This window comes from Mugil cephalus, chromosome 1 (assembly GCF_022458985.1).
Source record: "Mugil cephalus isolate CIBA_MC_2020 chromosome 1, CIBA_Mcephalus_1.1, whole genome shotgun sequence".
NCBI classification, from domain to species: domain Eukaryota; kingdom Metazoa; phylum Chordata; class Actinopteri; order Mugiliformes; family Mugilidae; genus Mugil; species Mugil cephalus.
The window spans coordinates 23,233,571-23,260,676 of NC_061770.1; the positions used below are offsets into that span (position 1 = coordinate 23,233,571).

The 27,106-nt window shown below is 39.2% G+C and overlaps 1 protein-coding gene across 2 annotated transcripts; it reads left to right on the forward strand.

Moving 5' to 3' along the window:
* Positions 1–10,064: 10,064 nt before the first annotated feature.
* On the forward strand, positions 10,065–26,920 carry foxp3b (forkhead box P3b). 2 transcript variants are annotated; one of them, XR_007112217.1, is made up of 14 exons: positions 10,065–10,143; positions 10,506–10,573; positions 18,600–18,784; positions 19,033–19,123; positions 19,520–19,694; positions 21,590–21,682; positions 22,408–22,495; positions 23,594–23,662; positions 23,767–23,920; positions 24,794–24,870; positions 24,978–25,079; positions 25,192–25,313; positions 26,213–26,309; positions 26,402–26,920. XR_007112217.1 is itself a non-coding variant. In XM_047577479.1 (13 exons), the coding sequence occupies exons 3-13, from the start codon at positions 18,602–18,604 to the stop codon at positions 26,241–26,243; spliced, it is 1,185 nt and encodes a 394-aa protein (XP_047433435.1). In that variant the 5' UTR covers positions 10,065–10,143; positions 10,506–10,573; positions 18,600–18,601; the 3' UTR covers positions 26,244–26,383. The 2 variants fall into 2 exon arrangements, 1 of the variants encoding a protein (XP_047433435.1); XM_047577479.1 differs by lacking the exon at positions 26,402–26,920 and having other exon boundaries at positions 26,213–26,383.
* Positions 26,921–27,106: the final 186 nt, after the last annotated feature.

A 27,106-nucleotide genomic window follows, 5' to 3' on the forward strand; every position in this document is an offset into this window, starting at 1 on the left:
TCTGGTAAAAAAAAAACTCATCACTTACTGATCTAAAGATTATTTTCTGAGTATTATTTCCAATGCTGAACTTCATAATACCCGAGTTGATTTTTTTTATATACGTCATTGCCCAGGCATGACGAAATTTGGAAAGGACACAACATCATCAACGTGTTTATTTAGCCTAACACAGGAAATTACCTTAAAAGGCTTAGTCAGTGGCATGTGTAGTGCTGAATTAGCTAAAGAGAGACCGCATAATATTCTACTCCCAATACACACAACCCGTTACCAGGAAAGGTCTGTCACAGCTTATTTGAAACGTGCACAAAGAAAGGTTCTCTTCAAGATTGATGCACTGACTAAAAAAGAAGTATCTCCTCCCGTGCACACATATATTTAACTCCCATCCGGTTATTGGAATAAATAGTTTATCTGCAAATACTACAAGTGAAATACACACTCTCCACAAACAGAACATGTAAGTCACTATCAAACACATAAAAGAAACTTTCATATACATAAATATTGTGACAAACATAGTTTCAGTCACAAAATGACTTGAAAATAGAAATGCAAATGTCTGATTTTATCTCCTTTTTCCATGATTCATTCATTCAAATGAGATAGTTTGAAAACCACCTAACCTGACACAGCAAGTTCACAGTCTTTCTCTTAACTTTAGCCTCTATAACAAAACCAGAGACAGGACGTGGGATCTGAATCCTGGTCTCTACCCAGTCAGCTCCCGATCCCGTCCCATGTGCAGCAGAAAAAAGAAGAGCTTGAGTCAAATTGAGTATGTTTCCCGTGAGCTTAATTCAGGCAGCGATGGCATGCGGGATTGATTGATTGTACCTTTATTTAAACAGGTGAGTCAGTTTAGAAATTTCTCATTACAATGACGACCTGGGCAAGAGGCAGTACAGAGAGTCACAATATATAATGTATTCGCTGCGTTCACTGGCCACTTTATTAGGTACACCTGCTCAATTGCTTGTTAACAAAAATAGTTAATCAGCCAATTGCATGGCTGCAATTCAGTGCATTTAGTCACGTAGAGATGGTCAAGACAACTTGCTGAAATTCAAACCGAGCATCACAATGGGGAAGAAAGGGGGATTTAAGTGACTTTGAACGTGGGGTGGTTGTTGGTCTGAGTATTTCAGAAACTGCTGATCTACTGGGATTTTCATGCACAACCATCTCTACAGGAACAGGAAGCTGAGACTACAGTTCACACAGGCTCATCTACACTGGACAATAGAAGATTGGAGAAACGTTGCCTGGTCTGACGAGTCTCGATTTCAGCTGCTACATTCAGATGTCAGGGTCAGAATTTGGTTTAAACAACATGAAAGCTTGGATCCATCCTGCCTTGTATCAACGGTTCATGCTGGTGGTGGTGTAATGGTGTGGGGGATATTTTATTGGCTCACTTTGGGTCTCTTAGTACAAACTGAGCATGGTTTAAATGCCACAGCCTACCTGAGTATTGTTGCTGACCATGTCCATCCCTTTATCTCCACAGTGACGGCTACTTCCAGCAGGATAATGCACCATCTCATGAAGCTCATATCACCTCATACTGGTTTCTGGAACATGACAATGAGTTCACTGTACTCCAATGGCCTCCACAGTCACCAGATCTCAGTCCAACAGAGGAACCTTTGGGATGTGGTGGAACGGGAGACTCTCATCATAGATGTGCAGCCGACAAATCTGCAGCAACTGTGTGATGCTGTCATGTCAACATGGACCAAAAGTGGATCAGTCTACGAGAGTGAAGTGACGGCCAGTTGAAACGTGAGTACAGGTAACAGTGATGGGTGTTAAAAGTAGCACCTGTAACAAAGTAGATGGCAGTGAGTCAATGTGCACATCAAAGGAGAGTGAACGGTCGAGCCAAATAACCAGATATTTGTAACAATTAACAAACTAGGTTCCGGTTGAATATCATGCATTTTGTTTTATTGGTGTTTAAGTGAAGGCAAAGGTTGGAAAAAGCATGTTGGATGTTGTTGAAACTTATTTGAAAGGAAGTCAAGTCAGTGTCCAAGCAGGGGATGGATGTGTACAAGATGGTGTCGTCAGCATATAAATGGATATGAGAGCTACCCGCAGCAGAAGCAATGTTATTCATGTAGATTTTGAACAGGGTTGGACCAATTATGGACCCCTGAGGAACACCTTTACACATAGGCAGTGGGTCGGACAGGAATCCTACAGCTCTTACAGACTGTACACGACCAGAGCAGTAGGTGTTGAAGAGAGTCCAGTGTCTTTAAACCTGTTAAGCAGGATGTTGTGATCCAGAGGAATTTCACATGTTGGTAGGGAGACGTTCAACAAACAAGTGATGGGGACAGTGATGATATGAGCTTCTAACTTGTGGAAGAGAGGGTCTAAACCATCCAGTCCAGCGGGTGTCTTAAAGGGAACTTTTAAACATACACTATATTGCCGAAAGTATTCACTCACTCACCCATGAATTCAGGTGTTTCAATCACTTCCATGGCCACAGGTTTATAAATCAAGAACCTAGGCATGCAGACTGCTCCTACAAACATTTGTGAAAGAACTGGGTCACTCTCAAGAGCTCAGTGAATTCCAGTGTGGTTCTGTGATAGGATGCCACCTGTGCAACAAGTTCTGTCGTGAAATTTTCTCACTACTAAGACAGTCAACTGTCAGTGGTTTTATAGCTAATTACTCTGGCACAAAGTCGTAGAGTGGTAGCACAGAGTGAGGTCAGTGGATGCTGAGGTCACCAACTTCCTGCAGAGTCAATGGCTACAGAACTTCAGATTAGATCAAGAACAGCGCGTAGAGAACTTCAATTTCCATGGGTGAGCAGTTGCATCCAAGCCAGATATCACCAAATGTTGGATGCAGTGGTGTGAAGCACCAGCACTGGACTCTAGAGCAGTGGAGACCTGTTATCTGGAGGGATGAATCCATCTGAGAATCTGATGGACCAATCTGGGTTTGGAGGTTTTCAGGAGAACGATACTTGCCTGACATCACTGTGCTAAGTTTGAAGTTTAGTGGAGGGCAGAGTATGGTGTGGGGTTGTTTTTCAATTTCATGCTCCCAGCTTTATGTTGGGACGCACGCTTCCTGTTGCAACATGACTGAGAACCAGTGCAACAAAGCAAGGTCCATAAAGACCTGGATGATAGAAGATCGTTGGGATGAATTAGATGAAGACTGTGAGTCAGGACCTCTCGTCCAACGTCAGTGTCTGACCTCAGAAATGAGCTTCTTGAAGAATGGTCAAAAATCATTCATTCTTAAATCCTGTGGATAAGGAATGTGATGTCACTTAGTGTTCATATGCATATAAAAGTGGCAGGTGAGCGAATATGTTAGGCAACATAGAATATGAACAGTGGTATCACTTGGCTTCTTCTATTTCATGTTCTGCTTGTAAGCTTTAAATTATTTTAAGCATAAGTATCTTCCGTCAGTCCAGCTCACAGACTGTTTACAAATATGGACAACGTGTCTCCACTTCGGGTGGGACGATCAAGTTTTCATTTAAGTAATACTGCGCTCTGATCTACCTCCACCAGTTACAGTGAAATGTTGGATTGTTGGACCATTTTAACAGAGCAGTTGGCAACTGGTAGTTGCCATTATGTCACATCCTATTTCTATAGCGTTAAATAACTAACTAAAACAAAATTTATTACACTATATATACCTGAAATGACTGACACCTTCTTTGTAAAATATGTATTTTGTTATTATTTTATTACTTTATTTGGGTCCAAGTCCCCCCCCACTAACATGGAGAGGGTAGAGTTTATGACCTATACTGCAGCCAGACACCAGGGGGAGCTCTACTAGCTTTGAGGAGTAGTTCCGTTGTCCAGCGTTCTACAATCTACGGTCCGGCTCGACAGATGCAACCTTAAAACTACAATTCCCATGAGTCTCAGCAGCATTGTAATCAGGGCATCGATTTTGCGAATTATATTGGTTTTAATCAAAGAACTGAAACAGCGGTTCATCTGTTCGGGTGATGATTTAACCCGAGAGAACTCAGCTGTTTCAGCTCTTTTTTAACAAATGAAAATAAAATGACATGACATTCCACTTTGTAACTGCAAGAGCAAATCAGTCAAAACTTTTCTTTATTTCATTTCTGACGACTGTGCACCAAAAGTCTCATAATTTCTCATTAAAAACAGTTCTCCCTTTTTTATTTTTAATACCACAAACACATACTGTTTAATGCACATTCTCTGTGTTGATGTTGATTTGTAAATACAGGGAAGAGAAAACGGCAAATTTAAAATTAGAAAAAAAAGGTTCTGATATTAATCACTGAAATTTCTGCACGGGCGTAATTTCCCCATCAGGTATAACATTATGACCATTATGACCTAATATTGTGTAGGTCTCCCCCTTGTGCCTCCAAAACAGTTGTGACTCATCAGAGGATGGACATGGACCTTCTGAGGGCGTCATGTGGCGTCTGGAAACAGGATGTTATTAGTGGGGGGGGAAAGGCCTCCGTGGATCATCCCACACATTTGGAGACCACGTCAACATCAGCTTCCACGCGTACGCTTTAGTCAGAGTATATGTAGTCAGTGTATGTTTGTTTAGTTTCCTCCTGCTCTCACATCCCCCTTTTTCTGCCTCTACCTGGCCTTAGTGTGTGTGTCTGTGTCATTGCTATGGGGTGGGGGGGCGTCCGGTCTGGTCTGGTCTAGGTGGGTGCTACGTGTCTAAGTAACGTCCAGGTCCAAAAGTTTCCCAGCAGAACGGTGAATTGCCACTAGATTGTCAATGTTATTTACTTCTCCTGTCAGCGGTCATAATGTAGTGGCTGATGTGTGTAGGTATGAGGTATAATGAGCAGGTGCATTGGTATTTCACTTTGTATCTATCACAGCATTTTATATGTGTAGGTATTTAGTTCTCCCTGCTTCACTTATCTACTAATAGATACTAATCTACTAATCTACTAATGTTAAGGCAACGGGTGTGATATCTGTAAAACCATCTAATTGCGTTTCACCTTTATGATTTGGCAGTTTGCAGAAGAAAAAACAAAAAAGTACAGCGGCCATGTGATAAAGAACGTGAAAAACACAGGTTACCTAATAAGGTTAATAATGATGGCAAAAAAAGAAAAAAAAAAGTTCTAAAGAAGGTTATGCTCAGAAAAGACTCGGGCTTTCGTTGTGTCTCAGTGGCATTCTGTTAGATGAGATGACCTTTGACAACACAAAAAATAACCTCAGAACGAGCTGTTTACACTTGTTGAATGTCATATGGCATGTTACTGGGCTTCCCCCCCTCCCCGCTCACTGCTGTTCCTCTTCAAAAAAAAAAAAAAAAAAACTCTATTGGTACACCATTCGAGTGTTGTTGATACTGAAAATACTGACAATGTTGAGTTAACACAGAACAAGCATTCAGATGCTAAGAAATCATCATTTCTGGGTGGGAGGGGTGGTGGGGTGGGGTGGGGTGGGGGGTAATAATGTAAAGCGTATTTCATTTATTCATTTAGTTGAAGCTGCAGAAGTGGTTCTTAAGCGTTTAAAGGAATGAACAGTTCTTCTCAGTGAATTGTTAGCACTTGTTGTGGCGCTGCACAGACAGGGGAAAACACGCAGAATAGTCGCATCACAAGCTTCTGAGAGCAATCCACTACCACTGCAAAGACGAAGATTCACACAGATTCAAACAGATTCTTCAGGTAAAATCCCAAGAAAGGACTTTTGCAAACACACTGTTTTCAGTCGGAGACCATAGAGCTACAGAAGTAAAACCTGGCGCTGTTGTGTCCCATTTCACGTCTTGTTTTTCTCACCGAAAACCAAATTATCCTCCGTAGGTGACGCTCATTTTCACTGCCGTCTTTCACATTCCCTTGTCACAACATCTTATAACCAGTGCAAAAAAAAAAATTTCGTGTCAAACCCCCGGGCTACACCCCTGACATTTGCTCACGCTGCTGTCTGATGCCGAGCTCCGACTCTATGACTAACCTGTGTCTAATTTTCAACAGGTCTGCCGTCTGTGTTTACGTCTCAGAAACAAACTGCTCAGTCTCGTAACTATTAATGGCGCGCAGTAGGCCCGTTTTCACTGCCTACACATGACACCAACCGTGCTGAATTGGCTCAATATTGGCCTCCTTTTTAAAAAGGTGGTGCATCTGAACTTTGGAACAGATTTACCCATTCTCTCCTTAATCTGTAGCGTAAAACCGTGCTTTTGTATTTATGTGTATGACAGGCATTTATGTAGAGCCCTTTGTTTTAGCTCTAGAAGCCTCACACATCAGTTGATGCATCACTTTATCAGTTCCATTTTGTCGAAAAGCAAATAATTTACATTTTAGTGCTCCGGTTATTTTGCAGATATGCTGCATATGGAGCAACGCAATGTCTCATAAAATACCGAGCTGCACCTCAATCTTCCGTCAAGGTCTGGGATGCACAGCCAGGGGCCCCACATAGCCCTTGCATGTGCAAAAAATATATGCAGTTTCACTGGGAAAGTCCCATCACTAACTTCTGACAAACAAAGCGCTCAACAAAGAGTTGAAAAATCTAATATATACCCACAGTGAGCAAATATTTTGTGCCCTCACACGTTTTGTTCCAAATATTTCCATTAATCATTCAAAGTAAAAAAAATATGCTGAGAGGATATTAATGTGTAGGGATGACTGTAGCCGACAAAAGATATAATTCTAAGTACGAGGCTTTTACTATAAAATGTCATCTAGAGGATAAGGATTTGACATCTTACTCACTCACACGCACTCCGGACTAAATCAGCTGAGTAAGAAGTTACATACAAAGCCTTTTGTGAGGGAAGGAGTGAATCATTGGCGAATCAACAATATGATTTTCACTCTGATTCACACACAATCAGTGAGGACAGCATCATTTACAGTACACACACGAGAACACCGTCAGCAAGATTCTTCGCCTCATCACCATGGCACGCCGTGGAATCGCAGAAGCGTGATATTCACATGAGAAAATAACTCACATGCTCGTACGGAGGCTGTGCTCTGCGTTTAAGATTGGGTATATCTGAGAACCAGTGGCAAAAAAAAAAAAAAAAAAAAATGATGCAAGTGCAAAAATGATGCACTTTTCCCAGCACTCACATTCGCATCGCTTTGTTGGTTTAATTGAATTGAATTGTCCGCGCGTGCATGTTTTTGAAGAACTTTCGAAAATTCTCTTGAACAAAGGAAAAAGTGGCAACATGAAAATCTGAAAAACAAACTTTAAAGAAATTAAACTCTCTTACTTTGCATGAAAAAAAAACCAACAGTTCAACATGTAAAAACGGAGGAGATGCTTATCACAGTGATTTTTGTATATTCGGCTTATTCGTTCTAGCTTAATGTTAGCATGCCGTTATTTCTTAGCGGCATTGTGTTTTTCCATGTCAAGGCGTGTGCCGTAAAAAAAAAAATCTATCCTCGTAGCGTGACAAGAAGATAAACGGGTAGGCTTAGTGGAAGGACGCGAAGAGGACTGCTGACAGAAAAAATACAGCACTTAGGAAACTACTGGGCGTATTAACATCTATGCAAATGTGACCAAAACTCACCAAAGAAAGCAGATACAGCATGTACAGTGTATCTCATCTCATCTCATCTTCAGTACCGCTTAATCCTACACTAGGGTCACGGGGGTTAAGTACAGTATATTTATAGCAAAAATATATGTAAATGTACGACCACAGTGAATCTAAAGAATATTTTATTAGAGAATTAGAAACAAAATTTACTTAAAAGTGTTAAAATAACATTTTGCCAAGGTCCAGACCCGGAAGCAAACGTGAGGAAGGTGCAGAGTCTGCGCAGAGCAGATCTACTTGGATGGGGGGGGAGGTCATTGCCATTTGATAAATATCTTAACGCGGTAGTCCAACACAGCAGAAATGTTAGCAAAAACGAAGCACGTTTCTCTTTATTATTCTTAATCGTTACTGGTAAATTTCCATTTTTTTGTTATCGTGTCACTTGCGAGGCTACTTACGCACAGTTTACGCACACACAAAGACAAAAGACAGGAATGGGTGGGGTAAAGTTGAGAGACAAAATGAAGCAAAATCAAATGGAACAAGTAACAACTCAGCAATCAACGAGCATCAACCAGTAGCCAAGTAGCCACCTGCTACGCACGCACAACCACAACGATACGTTTTCCCCGTTCATTATATTATTATTTATCGCTAAAGCAGCTTTTTAAAGGAGTAATCAGTAATCAGATTAGTTTTTATTTTATGGAGAATCACTGCACAGGCGAATCATAATTCAGCAGTTCACCTACAGCTAAAGAACCAGGCTACACGTGAAGTATCCAGAGAAGACTGATTGTTTGAAAGAAAGAGTAAGGGGAGTCATCCGGGTTAAAGTGGAAATATTGGACGGAAAAGTCTTGGAAACATTGAAATTCCCATTCACACCTTGAGACTTGAGCATCTAGCTGGATCATAACACAGTGCTCCAGTTACAGATAAGTATCTTGGTAAAAGGTGTCCAGTAGACATCCTGCAGCCGCTACGATGCCAGAGATATGCCATTAAAGCATGTTTCATTTACGGTTTTATTTATGCACTTTCAAGAAAAGATTGTGGATAAAAGTCGGTAATGTAACCTTAATAATTGCACACATTGTTTTTTGGGTGTGAGCAGGTGATAGAGGAAATAAAGTTGCATGCATATTATCCTGCTGCATTGGTGTAACCATGCAGAGAAACCAGGGTTACGATAATAACCAAACAGTGTTTAGCGTTTTGACACATCCACCCTTTTTCTCTATACTTCACGCCTCCGTCCAGAACTTCACAGACCCTCCACAATCCACCCAGCACCTGCTCATCTCTACCAGAATGAGTTGGTCGTGTTATTTAAGAGTCGCGTAGTCGGATAACGTCATAAAAGCCACAGCAAATGTTCTCACAACTACGCATTAAAATAAATAAAAATGAAGAAAATACTATAAAAATATATTTATATTTAAATATATTTAAATTTAAATAGAAAAAAATACCCAGAAACCAATAACAATTCTCCTTTCCGTTATTACCACATGTATTACAGCGTGATTATTCCTCATAACCTGCAAGTGCTCATGTTTTTAACTGGGGACAGAAAACTCATATTGAGAAACTCTAAAATGAGGTGAGATGAAAGCTTTTCTGACAAAAAATGTAAAACAGGAGTTCCACGGAGGTAATGGGGTAATGGGGGGTTGCAAAACCTTCAGTTGATAAGACATTTTTCATACTTTTTTTTTTTTTTCCAAATTTAAATTTCTTTAAATACACATTAACGTAAATCCAACGTATTTTAGTAAAGGGATAAATGGTTATATTTCACCGATACAGGAGCTGTTTCAACACCATTTCACACAGACCCGTCAATCTAAGCCTCCTGCACATGTGTTTGAAATAAAAACAAATCATATTTGAACCTGTGTTTTATTTGAATAGCTTAATGTTGAATGCAAAATGATAATAATAACAATGTATATTACATATAGTAGGTAGGGGGTCCCTACTTAATTTCTCCTTGGCCTAAAAGACGTTGGAGACTCCTGATTTATCCGATACTTGCTTATGGAGAAAACGACCTCCCAGTTATAGTCAGAACATGTGAGATCATCTTCTCATGTATGAAAAGCATCTTACAACAACACACAGTTACAGATGTTCACAACGTCTACGTAGGTTCATCTTTTTAAAAATATCATCTAGTTAGAAAATGAACATGGTGGCATGAATTTTTTTTTTTTTGTTGTTAAAACCTAATTTCTCTTTCTTTCATAAATCTGAATGATTCATTACTCATTCATCATTATTTTGATGAAGGTTAAAGCGCGAAATAGGCATCCTGTTGTTGATGGAAACAGGTCTAAATGTGAAACAGTTTGTTCTGGTTCTTCGTGTCCTAGGTATATATGTGTATAAGAAGAAAAAAAAAATACTTTCGAAAAACAGGTTAACGCGGGCCAACCGGGTGCCGTTTACAGGTTCGTGTTGCAGCTTCTTGTTGTGGTTTGATTTGTTGGGGACACGAACTTGTGTCTCCTGCAGGTATAAATGCTCAGTAGGTATCTCACAGCTGTCATTGCTCAGGTCGTCTTCCTCTGAGGCGCTCGTCAGGTGAGTTCTGAACGTGGCTTTTCCTTGCTTTTATTGTGGCGCTGGTGAGAAAATCAGAATCATTTTAAACAATCTTCATTATAAGGTGATGGAATATTTTACCTTGTATATTTAAATATATAATTTCATGTTTTCTTCAAACATCTATCCATCTATTTATCTACCTATGTATCCATCTATCTATGGGTTTTATTGTGAAATTATATATATAAATAGAGAAATATGTATAATATATGCAGAACTGTAAATCATTTTTCAGTCTTCTTCAGAGCCGGTTCTATCTGTCACACTGTCTCTCTAAAAAAAACACACACACACACATATTTCCTGTAGAATAACGCCTCCTCTGATTCATTTCAAAGTGTCTCCCTTGAAGAACCTGTGAAAAGGAAGACTCGGGCGAGCAGGAGGTTCTGCACACGGCACGACGGTAGGAACAAATCTCACTGTTTTATGCAAAACAAACAAACAAACAACAAAAAAAAAAACCATCTCAACTCATCCGAGCGGGCTCGGAACAAACAGAATTTGTTTGTGTGGAACGGGATGAATCAGTGCTGTGTGTATCCGTTCAGAGAGGACGGACCGTTCCTAGATTTCCACTCGACGTGGTGCCTGAACGAAGTGAAACACAACAGACCTCGTTCTGCTAAAGGAACAAAGATCTGATTTTGATCTGAGTGTGTTTGTGAATGGGTTTGATACTGATCGGGTGGTGATATAGAAGGGTCATGATGAAGTAAAGATGGTAATTAGATGATAATAAAGTCCCTCCTTCCACACATTTCTCGTGAAATTATAAAACTATTTTTGAATAATGTTAATCTTTACACACACTACAGAAAATCTTTGAGGAAGGTGTATTTGGAGGCAAACAGATCAGATCAGTATTTCAAGGTTTTTGTCTTTTTCATTATTATTATTATTTTTATTTTTTTTTTTCCTTGTGAATTGTCCAATGAGGCCTTTTTCATAAATGCTCTGTAGATGAACTGGTCTCATCTTGTGTTGTTCAAAGGTTAATAAGAGAAAATGACATGGAGGCACTGAGGAGTTCAGATGATCACACTGTGATCGTTCGTGTCCAGTATCAGCTCCTCATTAAACCGAATTATTTCCATCCCAGTCTCACTCCTAATGTCCTGTTTCAGTCAAGCTAAAACTTATGGCACATGGGGGGGGATGCTAAAACAATAACCAGATGAATAAATAAAATAAAATCACGCCTTGCTCATGGTGATTTAGAAAAAAATAAAACAAAATTCAACTCTCAAATGTGTGTTCACGGAGTATAAGAGGTTCAACTTAGAGTCTAAGAGTGGAGCCATTTCTGAGGCAGCTTTCATATAAGAATGTGGTAGAACATCCTGAAGACTGAGAACCTTAACGGAGACACATTATCATAACATTTTCTGATTATTTTTAACTGTTTTTTTTGCATGAATTTGGGCAAAAGGTGTCCAGTAGATGTCCTGCAGCCGTTATGATGCCAAAGGGAACTAAAGCGTGTTGCATGTGGGGTCTTTCTGGGGTGATTGCAAAAAAAAAAAAAGAAAAAAGGACAATATAAAAAACATATGTGGTGGTGGTGGTGGTTGGGAGCGGGGGCAGATTAAAAATGATAAATATACAAGAGTCATTTGTTTGCAAGAAAAGACGCATTTATGAGAAATGCTCCCCCCCTCCCCTCCACCGGTTTGAGAACCGCATATTAACATATTATCAGATGCTCTGCAGAGACGCGGCTGTGAATTAGTCGTACCCATACTGATTTCGATAAGTCGGAGCCAGTGCCAGCCGTTATAACGTAGCACACGTGAATGGGATCGAGACAAGCAGAGCTCATAATTTAGATTTTTGTTATTATTTTGCTCATTACTCGGATGAGTTTTAGCTTCCACCGCCCGTGTGCTCGTCCCGCCGTGGAGGGAAATATCAGATTGGGCACACATGCAAAGAGGAGGACCAGGATATGGGTCCCGTGTGAAACAAGAAGTCAGTGTTGGTGACTTATTTTCTGTTTCAACCCCAGCACGGTGTTAACCGCATGTTAGAAAGTCTCTCTGGCAGAAAAAACCTTTCCAGTGTGCCATGTCCCGAATCAGCATTTTCAAACTCAGAGAGAGAGAGAGAGAAAGAGGCTGATGTGTGTTTTCTGGTTTTCTGGTTGTTACTTTTGCACGTGTGAGGTTTTATTTATCGTGGAGCTCGTACGTACTGTTGGAGCGATGATGGAGTGAGTCTGGGGTTTCATGGGTTCATAAGACGTGGGTATTCCTGCGCGTGATCTGTTCCCCCTCTCAGGAAGCTTGTGTGAAAGCTGCGACCATGTTCTCTGCAGAAATCAGGAAGTGGGGTTGCAGAAGCAAGCGAGTACTTCTCCTGCCTCTGTGAGGCTCAGTTTATTTGTAAAAACCACCAAAGAGAAAGACTTTCCAGAACTAAAAAATGCAACTTTACACCTTTCTTCCTGGGTTATGTGTTATATCACAGCGAGATCACCAGTTAAGAGTTGTCAAAAGAAAAACACATTAAGAAAAAAATAAAAGACTTTTTTTATTTAGTATCATCAATTTATCCAGTGTTAAACTTAAAAAAGATTAAAAAGCGGAATAAAATCAGCATATTCACGCCTGAATTTGATCAAAAGAGATGAATAACTGGCTTTTATTTATTTATTTATTTTTTTTAATTTCTTTTACCTCAAAGTCCTAATTACCACATGAGATAACGACATGTAACCAGGTGATGTGAGGTGACTGTCACGGGGAAGTCAGTGCCAACAGGTGACCTTTTTAGAGAAGGCAAATGCTGTTATGAGAATGATATTCTCTGAAGGCTTTACCTACTTCCTTTCCTCCCCCTCTGTCATTTAAAACCTGTGTATGTGCGGCGGTGCCTCTAGGTGTGGAGAACAGAAACTAACAGGCCGAAAGCGAAGCCTACACGTATGTGGGTCCACCTGAACCAGATACATTTAAAAGCCCCTAGGGGGGTCTGTGGAAGTGCTGCCAATTTGAGTTTCTTTAAATACACATGAATCCAACATGTTTCAGTGAAGGGATGAACGGAGGCAGAAGACGTTCTCTTTCTTTAACACACAGAGAGCGCCACACCAGCCGAGGCCTGTCAATCTGAGCCTCCTGTAACGAGCCAATCACGAGGCTGCATATTCCACGCTGACTCTGTCAGATCCTATTCGGCCCCCAGCTGAAATCCCAGACGCACCCTCCTGTTGCACATGTCTAAAATACAAAAAAATGAATGTTTGAACCCGTGTATTGTTTGAATAGCTTAATACTGAATGATGCAAAATGATGGTAATAATGTGTATTTATAAATAGCACTTGGCAGAGTTTAATGTAGAACATATATAGTAGGTAGTTTGGGGTCCTTGGGTCATAGACCCCTGGTCTATGATTTAAGAATTAAAAAAAAATGAAAGTAATATCCAATATTTCTGACAAAAAAAAAAGGTTTAATACACTGAAACTTAAGTTTTAGCTGTACTTAAAGGTTGTGCAGGACACAATGAACCTGTTAAAGGATCTTACATATTTAGATTTGGATTCTAATAATATAGCACAAAGGTCACCCAGAGAATTTCTTTGCTCACCAGATACGGGTTCAGTTTATTAATGACATTATAATATAATATAATATAATGTGTATAAAATAGTGTTACAGACAAAATAAGATATAGTTTAACACAGCGTTCTTCAATGTTTTTCAGGCCTAGTGCTATTTAATAATATACGTTATTATAATTATTATGATTTTGCATGCAGTATTAAGTTATCCCTCATCCCTTTACTAAAATATGTTGGATTCATGTTAATGTGTATTCAGAGAAATTTAAATTTGTGGGGGGAAATTTGAAAAATACTAAAATAAATATAAAACTGTCTGATCAACCAAAGATTTTGCCCCTGTTGAAGACCTGTGGTTTAATGGGACCTTTTTATCGATCGGAATATAAACTCAACAAGCACGTGTTTCAGAAATCCAAGTTTAAAAGAAAAATAATTAGTAATTTTAATAAATTAAATTTTTTAAAAAGAATAGGATGCTGATTTCACAGTTAGATTCTCAGTGAACATTTATACATTAAAACATATATTTTTATTATACACTTGACCTCTTCTCATGAGGTGACTTTGACAATGGAATTTATTCTCAGATAAACTTTATTCAAAACATACGACTGATGTAAATAAATAGGAATAAAAAAGAGGAACGTGCCTGAAAAGTGTGTTATTCCATCCGTAGCATATGTTGCATAAGCCGAAGCCTGATATTCTGCATCAGTCTGTATTTATTGCAACATTTGACTTTTCATCTGTAGATCTGAAATCAAGAGTCTCCGACTTTATTTAGCATCAATGTGATTTGTCTCTGTGATCTGAGAAATGGAATACGTGAGTTGTAAACCCACACAGTAGTACCATTATGAGCACCTGCAACTTTCCACAATGTAATGTGGCCAATAGCGATATCCAAACAGGAAACACTTGTTCTTCAGAACGCCAGTTTTGTCGCAGACAGATGTTGACTCACAGAATGTAAAGGCATTCGCATCACTTTGAGGAGAATGTGTGTTGTTTTAAAGGGAGCCCGTGACTAAAGCTTTCCTCAGCGACAATACAAACAGTCTTCTAGGCAACATAAAAGGTTGACAAGGAAAGCTAGAATGAAATGACAGTGGGAAGCCACAAAGTGCTCTTGAGTGCTCTCACTTTCTACTGAATTCCTGTTTCTGTGGGTGTGCATGTGCATCAGAGATATGTGCTGTTTGGTTTATTTTATAGACGCACGCTTCCCTGCAGCCATAAGAGAAATATCTGACACGACGGAGAGCTGTTTGAAAAAAAAAAAAAAAAACTCTCATACGCGCACAGTATTTACTAAATATTATTACTCAGTCACACATGAGAGCCGCCGCGGACCGAACGTCATCGCGAAAGTGGATCATCGTATTATTTAAAACGAGAAAAGGAGCTGAAAACAAAAGTCAGGGGGAGAAAATGTCGTGTCTTGGAAATTTGAATGGAGGAGGGTCTGTTATTCTTAATAGAAAGTGAAAATGACACACATGAAAGTTCCGTCATAGGAAAAACAAATTCTTTCTCAGCCTTGAAACCGATCCATGGGTTCACACACTAGTGTCTCAGACTAGTGGGGTGCCACCTGTGCCTCACGAGAAACTGGGTCATAGCCATGGACCTGGCTAAACCGCTGCACCACAGCTCCCAGCACAACATATAGAACGGTGAACGCATGACTTTTTATCCCATTAAACTTGACCCGATTAGTTGTGTCTGCGTTCACGGTGGTTTTACATGCTGAGTGTGATCCTTGTCCCAGTTCACATGCAACGGAGAAAATTGAACGACTGACGGGAACGCGTCCTCCTCCTCCACACTAGGTGGCGATTTACACTTTAGACGTCAGCATGTTAATAAACAAGAGTCGTTCATGTGGGAGACCAGCATTTCAAACTACAACTAGATGGAAAGTAGTTCATCTTTTTAAAATCTCGTACGTAATATGCTTCTGCTACGAGCTCTGTTCACCTTCTTCTTCTACGACCGGCTTTTCTTAGTTGTTTTTGTTTCCGGGGTCACACGCCAGCGCTGTGTATGTGGAGCATGTGCACATGCGTTGTCCAGTTAAAATCCGATTAAGGCGTATACATGCCGGAGAAAATCTATTTCTTAACCCTCTGGAGTTGAGGGATGCGCCGGTGCGACCAATTTAACACGACGTAGAAAAAATACATATGATTGTTTACTTGCACTTATACCTTTCAATTGATTCCAAACTGATTTTTATGTAACTGTATGTATTGTAGCTATGTATAGCTCTTGTAAGGCACATTGAGTCTGCCTTATGCATGAAATGCGCTTTATAAATAAAATTGAATTGAATTGAATATAATAGTCAAAAACGGCCAATTATACTCTGGACTCCAGAGAGTTAATCGGAATAAGGTGAACTCTGATTTTAGTTGGGGTAACGTGTTTACATGTCCTTAAATTGTCCAGTTAAAGTCAGATTAAGGCAATAATTCATTTTTTTCCACGTGCACGTGAACTAAGTGGTGGAAGATTAATGCAAAATAGAAGCAGGACAGATAAGGTGTCGGAGATAAGTGACCACATGTACCAGAAGCAGAGCATGTTTTATTTTAGCCCGCAAGCTAGAAAGGAAGGAAGCGGGCTAGGAAAATGGAAAATCAAACCCACTTACATACTCCACCTCTAAAAGTTCACTGACTAATAACTCGAGGTCTAATTTCTGCCAAAATCTGAAGAAAAAAAAAAAACAACAAAGAACACCCAGAAACAGCATTTGAGGTTTCTAGTGGGAGTGAGTTACACGCTGGAAACGTTCTCGATGAGCAACACTTAATTTATCGGTCACGGTTGACATTAAATCTGGTTCGAGAAATATGGAGAGATTTTGTGCGCTGATTAGCTTCATTAGCATCGCCTGAGTTCTTTTAACAAATATCCTGCACTTAATCGTGTGCTTGTCTGTTATGGAAAAAAAAAAAAAAAAAGTCCTGCACCACAGCCTTGATGCTATGAACTAGAACTAAGCAAGTCGTTTACATGTCAACAGGGATTTGAAACGATTACAGATCAGATTTCCAAAAGGTTTTATTTATTGTTGGTGGAGGACAAAACATTTTTAATTTTATAAAGCTCCACGTGTAAGACACACGGCGCACGAATGCTACGTTATGATTTGAACGTACAGAACGCCGTAGCATCCAGGTGACTACAGTAAAAAATTAGTTCCCGTTTATTGCAGGAGACGATGCACAAAAGTAGAGCAGCTTCCCACTCGTTCTGTAGAGACACAGCTAGAGAGAGCACCTGTGAACGACCACAGCCTCTCTGCATCAAGGCCTGCAACAGGAAAGCTGAACTACTAAATGTGTGCATGGCTCGGGGGAAGCAGGGTGTGGATTATGTTCAGATAACCACAGAGCTTGGATTTCAGTCTTAACTCATGCAAACCTCCTGTTTGAGAACCCACAGCTTCTTCTGCATCTCTGAGGGGGTGGAGGTGGGGGTGGAGGTGGGGGTGGGGGTGGGCGCACACAGGCCAATTTCAGCCCAGTAGCATAAAAGTTAAAGAACCTATATATATGTATAAGTAAAATATAGGTATAAGTACAACAACTCCTTATGTTTCCCTTTGTTTTAGAGCAAAAAAAAAAAAAAAAAAAAGTGCATCCTTTTACAAAACATTTTATGACCAACTTGGAAATTTCTTAAGAAAAATAAGTGGAATTTTGGCGCATTGCTGCCACCTGCTGTTTAGTTGTGGGTCTCAGTGTTGCGTCATGTCTGCAGCTCTGACTTGAAACAGCAACAAGCTCAGTACATAAATCAGGAATAGGTGCCAATTCTTTTGAATTACTGCAGTTAAATGTCTTATGCGTTAACATTCGTATTCCTGCGGACCAGATTGAAGCCTCTGGAGGGGCCGGTTTTGGACCACGAACTGTATGTTTGACACCATTGTAAAACATGTAGGAGCTGTGGTTACATTTAGTGACCAGAATACGTGTTATTGTGGTAAGCAAGGACTGAAAAACTCAAATAAATAGTTTATATGAATGATCAGTTTGCCTTTGGAAGAATTTTTTGATATCTGGCATTTATTTTTATTTATGTCTTTACAAAATCCATGATTTTATTTGCTATGGAAACAATCACTTATTAATAAAAAATGACAAGATATCACTAAAATGTAACTAGATAACCGTCCAACCTTAATAACAACCTTCTAATTAGCTGAACAATAATAAAATGAGCAAAATTTGTTTTGATTGTTTTCTTTTTGTTGTTTTGTTCTATATATATATGGAAAGAAATCAGCTAAGTTGAACCATTACAAAACGCATGACACTCCACCTCTGGAGGACGTGAGTTAAATCACATGACCTGCTCCAGGGTTTGTTGTTGATTTATCACCTGTCAACTACAATATATTTAAAAAATAACTTTCAATTTATTCAATTGTATATTATAAGATTTAGAAGAGTATTTCCGTAAAAATGCCATGTGGTGATTGGTTATAGGCGGCCATGTTGGTTTTAGGCCTGAGAGCGCAGGTATATATTGACCCAGTTTTCTCCGTGTGCTGACTGGTCTCCCAGGTTATTTAGTCTTGCTCTACATTACTCTTTGTGTGCTCTCCTGAACATCCATTGTTAATTTCATTGCTCCTACCATCATAGTATTTCATTTTTCTCATTTTGACCTGTATGCATGACCTGTATCCTGCCACCTCACTGCTATAACAAGTGTCCTATTTTGTGGTTTCTGAGGCTGATAATTCAAATGAACTTGAGTCTCCGTCTCCTTGGCCGTGAGATTCAGTTTCAAGCCTCGTGAACTGGGGCAGACGATAAAGATTTACATGTCTGACACTTATCGCAGAGATGCCGGAGACGTCTGACAAGAGGGTGGGACGAGGACAACACCAACCAAAATGTGACAACATCAAACAGCTGAAGGAGCTGTGCCCTCCTCCTCCCCCTCCCCCTCCTCCTCCTCCTCTTCCTCCTCCTCCTCCACCTCCTCAGACCAGGGAAGCGGCGTCAACGCCCGCCTCAGGAAGTCAGGTATGAAACACGCGACGCTGCACTGGAACCAAATTTATAAAATATATCAGGTGTTGCCACTAACACCCAGTCAGCTGGAGCTGAAACTTCAAGAAACTCATTATATGAGATTATTGTTAGGTTGTTATTCATTAGAAGTAGTTTTTATGACAAATAGGAGAATCAAACATCATAACAGGAGGGAAAAAAATACATATTATTTGTTCCACCACATGCTGCACATCATGTGTTTGTTCTTTTGTTTGCAGCGTTGGCACAGTATGGAGGTCCTGAGACAGAAGCAGCAGAGGCCCTCGGTGCTGCGTCAAGTTTCCCAAACAGCTTCCAGACATCGACACCGTATGAACATTTATGTCCTCCACTCTGCAGCTGCGACATGTATTTACCTATGCCGATCAGCCACAACATTATGACAGTTCATTGTTCTGCTGGGAAACGTTTGGACCTGGCATTAATTCATGTGGACGTTACTTAGACATGTAGCACGAACCTACACCTACACCAGACAAAAACACCCCCACCACATAGCAATGACACTCCTTAACCCAAAAATCATTTAGGAACAACTATAAACACGCGAAGAACAACTGTTCTGGAGGCACAAGGTGGTCATAATGTTCTGCCTGATCGGTGTACACTGTATGTTAATGCACATGTACAAATGTCACAGTGGAAACCTGCGCATGTGTGTTTATATTTGATAACAAACCCACATCAAATGTTTTCCTCCCACAGCGCATCCTGAAAGTAGCGCGGCTGTCTCTGTTTGCAAAGAAGAGGTGGATGTCGGCCATCTTTCCCAGTCGTCTTCACCGCACGCGGGTTTCTCTCCCGGACCGACCGATCACTTCCTCCCCCTGAGGAGAGATGATTCGAAGCAGACTTCCATGGAGGCCAGGCTCCACGATGGGTGACTGTCTCTCACACACACAGATATTCAAATGTCTTAATGAGAAATAAGATAAGATTCACCTATCGTGATACTTGCTTCGTGATAAAGGAATAAAATTTGACATTACCTGACTGCAGATGCCTTTGTGAGTCAGCGGACATGCTGAGGGAGTGTGGGGGTTTCCCATGTAGTCTTCTAACCCGCTGTAAACATGATACCCCCAAGATTGGGGTGGTTGAACTATGACTTTCACTGGGGCATGATTGTTGGTTCCAGTTGGGCTGTTTTTAGTCATTTTCTCCAAGATGATGCAGTGTGTTGGTTACGCAGCCTTCACAATGACGTCACGCAGTCATGTCAACTTGATCAGAGGAGTGTTTCAGTACCATGAGTACAAGGTTCTCACTTAATACACACTCATCTGGGGTCAACAGGGATGGCTTGTGGTCATAGTCATTGTGTTTATGTCTGCGGCTGTGTTACAGTTTTGTGATCAGACTGCGTTTAGACGTGTGGTAGGCATATTACTGCACACTAGGGGCTGCACCGCATTTTTTAGAATCAGTAGGAAGTAATGATTTGCAACAATGAAATCTATATTCTTGACCTGAGTACGTATGATGAGAACAGACAGCTCATGTGCTCCATGCTGTGAGCTGCAGATATGCATAGTCTGTATAAGAACATGCAGCAGCTCAGCACCATCGATAACATTTAATAGTATTTAACAGAGTGTTGTTAGATGAGATAGCATAGCACAGGGGTCTCCAATAATTTTCAGGCCAAAGACCCTCAGAGAGATTAAGTAGGGACCCCCCACCCACTATATGTTTCCTATATTAAACTCGGCCTAGTGCTGTTTATAAATATACATTATTATTATCATTTTGCATTCGATATCAAGCTATTCAAATAATACACAGGTCCAAATATTCATTTATTTCAAACTATTAAGGGCAAGGCAAAAACTTTCTCACCCACTGATCAATTTTGAGATTATTTGCTATTTTGCTATCAAACTAGTTCAAAAAAAGTGGCCGTGAAGTCTTCTCTAAGAAGAAAATTACAGCTCAAATTAGCAAGAAAAGTCAAAGAAAAGACTCGTGAAGGAGAAGAGAGGGGGAGTCTGAGTCATCTGAGTTCATCCGGACGTAAATTGTCTTTGATTAAAGGAGACGAAGGTGGAGACAATCAGCAATGGATCATCATTCATACGTTTTGAATGAGTTGAGTAGATCTGGTTTTGGTTCATGGTGGTTTCCAATAAAAATATACATGATTTTACAACGTAAAACATTAAAGGCCGTTTTCTCAAAATTAGTTTTTCTACTATTCTGAGCTGGAAATCTCCACATCAGTAGCACCAACACAAACCAACCTTTTCAGATTTATTCCTAACTACAGGTATTGCAGGTATTTACAGAGGGGAATTTTCATTCATCATTCAGAGCCTGATTTATAGAACGTTTTACTCCTAAAAACATGGCAAAAATAATTTTTTTCCGACTCTTGACAGTATTTTGTGATTTATGAAGTGATAAAACGAGAAATCCAAAAATTCCCTCTGTGAATACTTGGAAATCTGATATGTTAACAAAATGAAACAAGAATTATGAACCTCACTTTATCTGTTATTCAGATTTCTGCTCTGGAAGTGCGTGCAAAGTAGCACACATTTAAGTAGATAGCACCTTATTTGCATATTACAATATGAATTCACAGAAAACTTGTAAAATAACAAAATATTGTTTTTTATGTAACTAATCAACTGGAGAAGTTTCATGATGATATCTATTGGTTAAAAATTTTACCCTATTCCTTAAGAATTCATTAAGGAAGAGATTTCATGTCATGTCTTACAAATCAGTCGTTTAAACTACACATTATCATTGAGTCGTTTCTGTGTCTTGCAGCATACCTGAGGGAATCGGCGCTCTGTTTGTGAGTGGCCTCTGCCGCTGGCCCGGATGTGATGCCGTATACGAGGATTTGTCAAATTTCTTAAAGTAAGCAGCCTGCTGAGCACCACATTTACTGATTCACCTGTTTTTGTCTGGAAATGGCTTTTGTCAACCTTCATTAGATACATTATATACGTTAGTTTAGCAGTAGAGATGCAATAAAGAGTTATTTCACTGCTTAATATAAACAGTATCCGTAGATTTACAACTTTACTACGTTACATTTATCCTACAATAAAGTTTTTGTGTAAAACTACTCCTTTAAACTTAGCAGACAAAGAAGATTAGTGGGTTTCCAAATTCAGCCAAGATGATGAAACTTTAACTGAATTATACATTTTCTCAATTGATGGAAGTTAACTGAAAAATGCCACAACGTACGTTCGCTTCCAGTTAGACATGGATAAGATGGTTAGTTACAGATTTGCAAAGGAAATAACAAGTCAACAGCAAAAAAAAAAAAAAAGAAAATGGCAAAATATAAAGAACTTCAGTGAAACTTACTGAAACTGGAATATGGCAGGTAAAATATAAAAAGCAGTGAAATCTAATAAAAAGAGAAAGAAGCAAAAACAGGCTGGAACACTGGGAATCAAACAGGTTAATCAGATGTCTTGAGAAAGGGAAAGGCATGAATATACTCTACATATACGCACACAGACAGGATGTACAGCAGGACAAGAAACACCTCGCTCACAAAATACCAAACTAAACAGGGTCATTACATAAATACTGTGGCAAAGTGTGAAATGTCTTGTTCTGTCTTCCAGACACCTCCATTCTGAACACGGACATGGTGACAGGAGCATCGCTCAGTGGAGGGTCCAGCAGGACATCGTTCAGTACATGGAGAGTCAGGTGGGAAATCTACTTTAATTCACTGACACTAAATAAAGTGTCATCTTTCAACAGGAAGTTTTTTTTAAAAAAAAAAACAAAAAAAAACAATGTCCTCATATGTGGACACTGGGATTATTTCATTATTTACATTATAATAAAGTCACTTAATGTGTGACAAAATGTAAAACTATTTATTTTAATACCTGAACAAAACCGCAGTTGCTAACAATGAAGTCCCAACGTCCTCAAACGAGTACTTGCTAATTAGGTTGTAGCTTGTTGCTATTGATAAAATTCGTTAAATTTTTGGGTCAAACTGAACATTCACCAACACAGTAAAAGTTTGCATATTTTAAATATAATGCCCAAATAAAACTGTAAAAACTGTTTGTAAAAACAAACGAACAAACAAACAAAAACATCTGTTTTAAAGAACATCAGCTTTTAAAATGCTTGTCTGAACCGTTCTCCGACACCTTTACCTTTATTTTAGGTCACCTCCTACGTCATTGAATGTGTTAGTTGATTTGGCTGCAATTGATGAAGATGCAGTCTATAAATAAATTATAATTTAGTAATTACCTAAAGGGTAAAAATAATAATAAAAAAAATATAAGTAAAATTCAGTTAAAAGTCAGTGTAAAAATTGTAAAATGATAAAATAAATAAAATTCAATAAATAAGCGACGAAAAGGTAAATACAATTCTGTTGAAGAGAAGGTCACATCATGTTTTTATAGTGTCAGATAACTAACTGCACTTGAATGTAGATCAACTTTATATATTATATATTATATCAACTACCTAAAATGACAGAAACTATCTCTGAAAAAAAAAAAATTGTAAACTTTAGTATTTTAGTTTGGCCCAAGTTCCAGCCACTTACATGGAGGAGGCGGAGCTTATGACCTATACTGCAGCCAGACACCAGGTGGAGCTCTACTTGCTTTGGCCTCACTTTTTGTCATGTCATCAACTTTTTTATACAGTTTATGTATGAAACTAGTACAACGGGAGCTGTTGTTGAATTGTTGAAAATCTCTGCATGTCTTGACAACTTATTCGAGCACAATTTGATTTAAACTCAACCACGACCTTCTTTTCTTTTTCTTTCAGCTCATTCTGGAAAAACAGAAACTCATTGCGATGCAGCTTCACCTCTCTGACCACAAATACTCCGACCTGGTATGTTGCCTCATTTCACTCTTGGCTTACATGGTTTCTTTCATCTCTGAAAATGAAATAAAGGATCGTGTCTGTTCGTGTCCACCTCCATCATTGTTTTGCAGAAGGCAACTTCTGAGTGGCCGTGCAGCCTTCCTCTGTTCCTTCCCCAGCCTCAGGTAACGGATGGAGGCCGGGTGCAACAGTGGGGCATTAAACATCTGGAGGAGTTCCCCCATCATAACTACAGATCTGCCGGTTCTGCCCATCTTCTACCAGGTAACTTATTAGAGTTAGTTTGCTGTATTAATGAGGCATGTTAATTTCTATTTAGCCGAATCAATATGTTACTGCAGTGATCACTCCAAGCTGCCTTGTCCTGGTATAGCAGCATAATTAACCTCCTGAGACCCTGCGTCCTCATATGGGGACATTAAGTTTTAGGTTTTATTGCAGCTTATTCTGCTTCATTTAAACCCATTGTCCTCGTTAGTGGATACTTTAGTCTGCCATCTAGTGGTAGCAAAAGGTCACTACACTATTCGGTAAAAACATGATAGCGGGTGTTTCATCCGATTCATTCTATAGATGTTCACGGGACAAAAGTGGATGATTAACAAAACCCCATCAAATTCTATGGTTAAAACTTATTTACTTATGGTTATCAACATTTCTAATTTGATATGACTTGCAAATTTAACAAATTTTATCAATAGCAACGAGCTACAACCTCGCTAATTAGCAAGTACTCGTTTGAGGACGCTGGGACTTCATTGTTCGCAATTCTGGTTTTGTTCAGGTATTAAAATGAACAGTTTTCACATTAGTGACTTTATTATAAATAATATAAATAAATAATGAAATAATCCCAGTGTCCACATATGAGGAAATTTCTTTTATCAAAAACTACTAATTCCTGTTGAAAGATGATGCTTAGTTTTTATACTTCTCAGGTCCTACTCATCCCAAATAACTTGGAGAAATTAAAAATGCACAGCAAACAAAAGCTCGGGTCTCAGGAGGTTAAATGATGATTAAATTCAGAGTCACCTGATCCTGCTCTGGTTTTATAAAAATGTTCTGGGTAGTTGTGTGTAGGTTGTCTAATGAATTTACTCGTAACATGATCATATAATTGTTGCTGTTTTACAGATTTGGTCACCAGTATTACATGTTACAAATACAACAATATCAGGCCTCCGTACACCTATGCATACCTGATAAGATGGGTGAGTTTCTCTGATGTGCTTTCACACTTTTGGCTCAGATTTTCTTCAGACGTATTTATAGAAAACTGAATGATCATGTGCTTCTCATTGTGTCCCACCGTCTGCAGTCCATCCTGGAGTCTCCAGACAAACAACGCACTCTGAATGAGATTTACAACTGGTTCACGACCATGTTCTTCTACTTCAGACACAACACAGCTACCTGGAAGGTTTGAGCCGCTCAGATTAGACCTTTACTCCGAGGCCTCTAAGGCTCTTGGTGTGATATTGTAATTTGGTATCGTTGATGATACAATTCTCGTTCCTGTACCTTTTACTCAGAATGCAGTGCGCCACAACCTCAGTCTTCACAAGTGTTTTGTACGAGTGGAGGGTGGAAAGGGAGCCGTGTGGACAGTGGACGAAAGCGAGTACCAGAGAAGGAAGGGACAGAAGTATCACAGGTACAAACATCCTCAACATGCTCTCATGTGACCTTTTTTTCTGGTCTGGTCTAAGCTAACAGCAGCTTTGAGTACATCAGCAGGACGTAAAAGTTTGGCAGGTACAAGGGGTCATTGCAGCATAGTAGCAGTTCTGAGTCCTCAGTCCTGAAATACACCTTAACTACTACTGCAATGCATCTGAAAAAGCATCCGCTAACGCTAATAGAGGAACAGTCCAAATCCTCAATTAACAACTTCACCAAATGTCCTGTGGTAACAGAGAGAAGGAGGCTGCACATCAACTATTTGATAAAGTTATTATTATAGCTGCTGTACACGGAGAAGACTTCAGAGAAATACCTGCTACACCACAGGTCTTCAACGGGGAGTCAGTGACCCCTATAGGATCTGTGGTGGTACTGCAGGAGGGGGTCTTTTATCTTTAGTTGACATTTTTTTAAATTTTTTTTTTTTAATTTTCCTCCACAATTTTCCAGCACGGCCACCCTACTGTTGCACGTGTTTGAAATAAAACAAAATGAATATTTGGACTTAGCTTAATATTGAATGAAAAATGATAATAACATTGTATATTTATAAATAGCACTAAGCTGAGTTTAATATAGAACACATACATAATTAATACTAGGCCTGAAAAACATTCAAGATGTTCAAAATGTTGAAGACACTATCCCATCTAACAACACTCTATAGAGTTGTGTTAAATACTATTGATGGTGCTTCCTGTTTTTATACAGACTGTACACATATGCAGCTCTCAGTGTGTAACACATGAGCTGTCTGTTCTCAGCATATGTATTCAGGTCAAGAATATAGATTTTATTGCTGCAAAACATCTTGTTAAATTAATAAGTTGTGTGTGTATACTTGCAGCACTAAATGTGTATTTTTTTCAGGGACTGCACTGTGAAGTGGCTCACATCCTAGACCCGTTACTATCCTGAAGACGCCTGAACACCAGCAAATAGCAGCACTGAGCCGCTCCTTCCACCCAGCGGCTGGAGTCCCAGCCACATACAGAGTGCTTTTTTTTTTTTTTTTTTTTTTGATGTTGTATTATTTTCTACTGACTTGTTCAATGTGGTTATATCCTTTGTTACATAAAGATGATTTACCATACCTAGCAGCTGTTTTTGTACTTATTAGTTTCAAAAGAAATGTTGCAAAGTGAGAAAAGCTAATTAATGAGCTAACTCTGATTGAGCCCGATGTATGAGTTTCTTCCTTCAGTCAGTAGGACCGGGATAAATATCTGTTAAACAGGTTATATAAAGGAATATGTTAATCATCTTCAGCTGGTTTGTGGCCATGATGTCACAATTTAATGGATTTTTTATTTATTTTTTTGTCATTCTTTTAAGCAAATATGTTAATTAAGCAAATATTCATTGGTTGTTATAATGAATCATATCTTGAGCGCATGTGATGTGGCTTATCATTTTCTACTACTATTTGAAGTTATATTCCAAACCATCGCTGTTCAGTTTTGTTTTGCTGTAAAGTTGTGATATTATTTTTTTTCTGTTGTTTTGTAAAGTTGCAGGGTGTTTGCGTTGCCAATTATCTTCTTTTTCAATCTTAATAAATTAAGTAATTACACACTGCACGTGAAAATAGTGTGCTTCATGAGACCAGATTTGTGTGATTTTAGCAGCTCAGCATTAAGATATCAAATAGATATTGGATATATTTTGAATATACAGTATACTGGATATTGGATAGAGTAAGGAATAAAAGAAGTTTCGTAGCGTTCACTATGGCAGAAAATTTAAATAAAGAAATTAAAATTA

Bases quoted from the DNA above. Each gene is read 5' to 3' on its own strand.
- foxp3b (XM_047577479.1), top strand. From the start codon at position 18,602: ATGCCGGAGACGTCTGACAAGAGGGTGGGACGAGGACAACACCAACCA. The intron at 18,785-19,032 runs GTATGAAACACG...TTTTGTTTGCAG, and splicing joins CGCCCGCCTCAGGAAGTCAG to CGTTGGCACAGTATGGAGGT. The intron at 25,314-26,212 runs GTACAAACATCC...TATTTTTTTCAG, and splicing joins AAGGGACAGAAGTATCACAG to GGACTGCACTGTGAAGTGGC.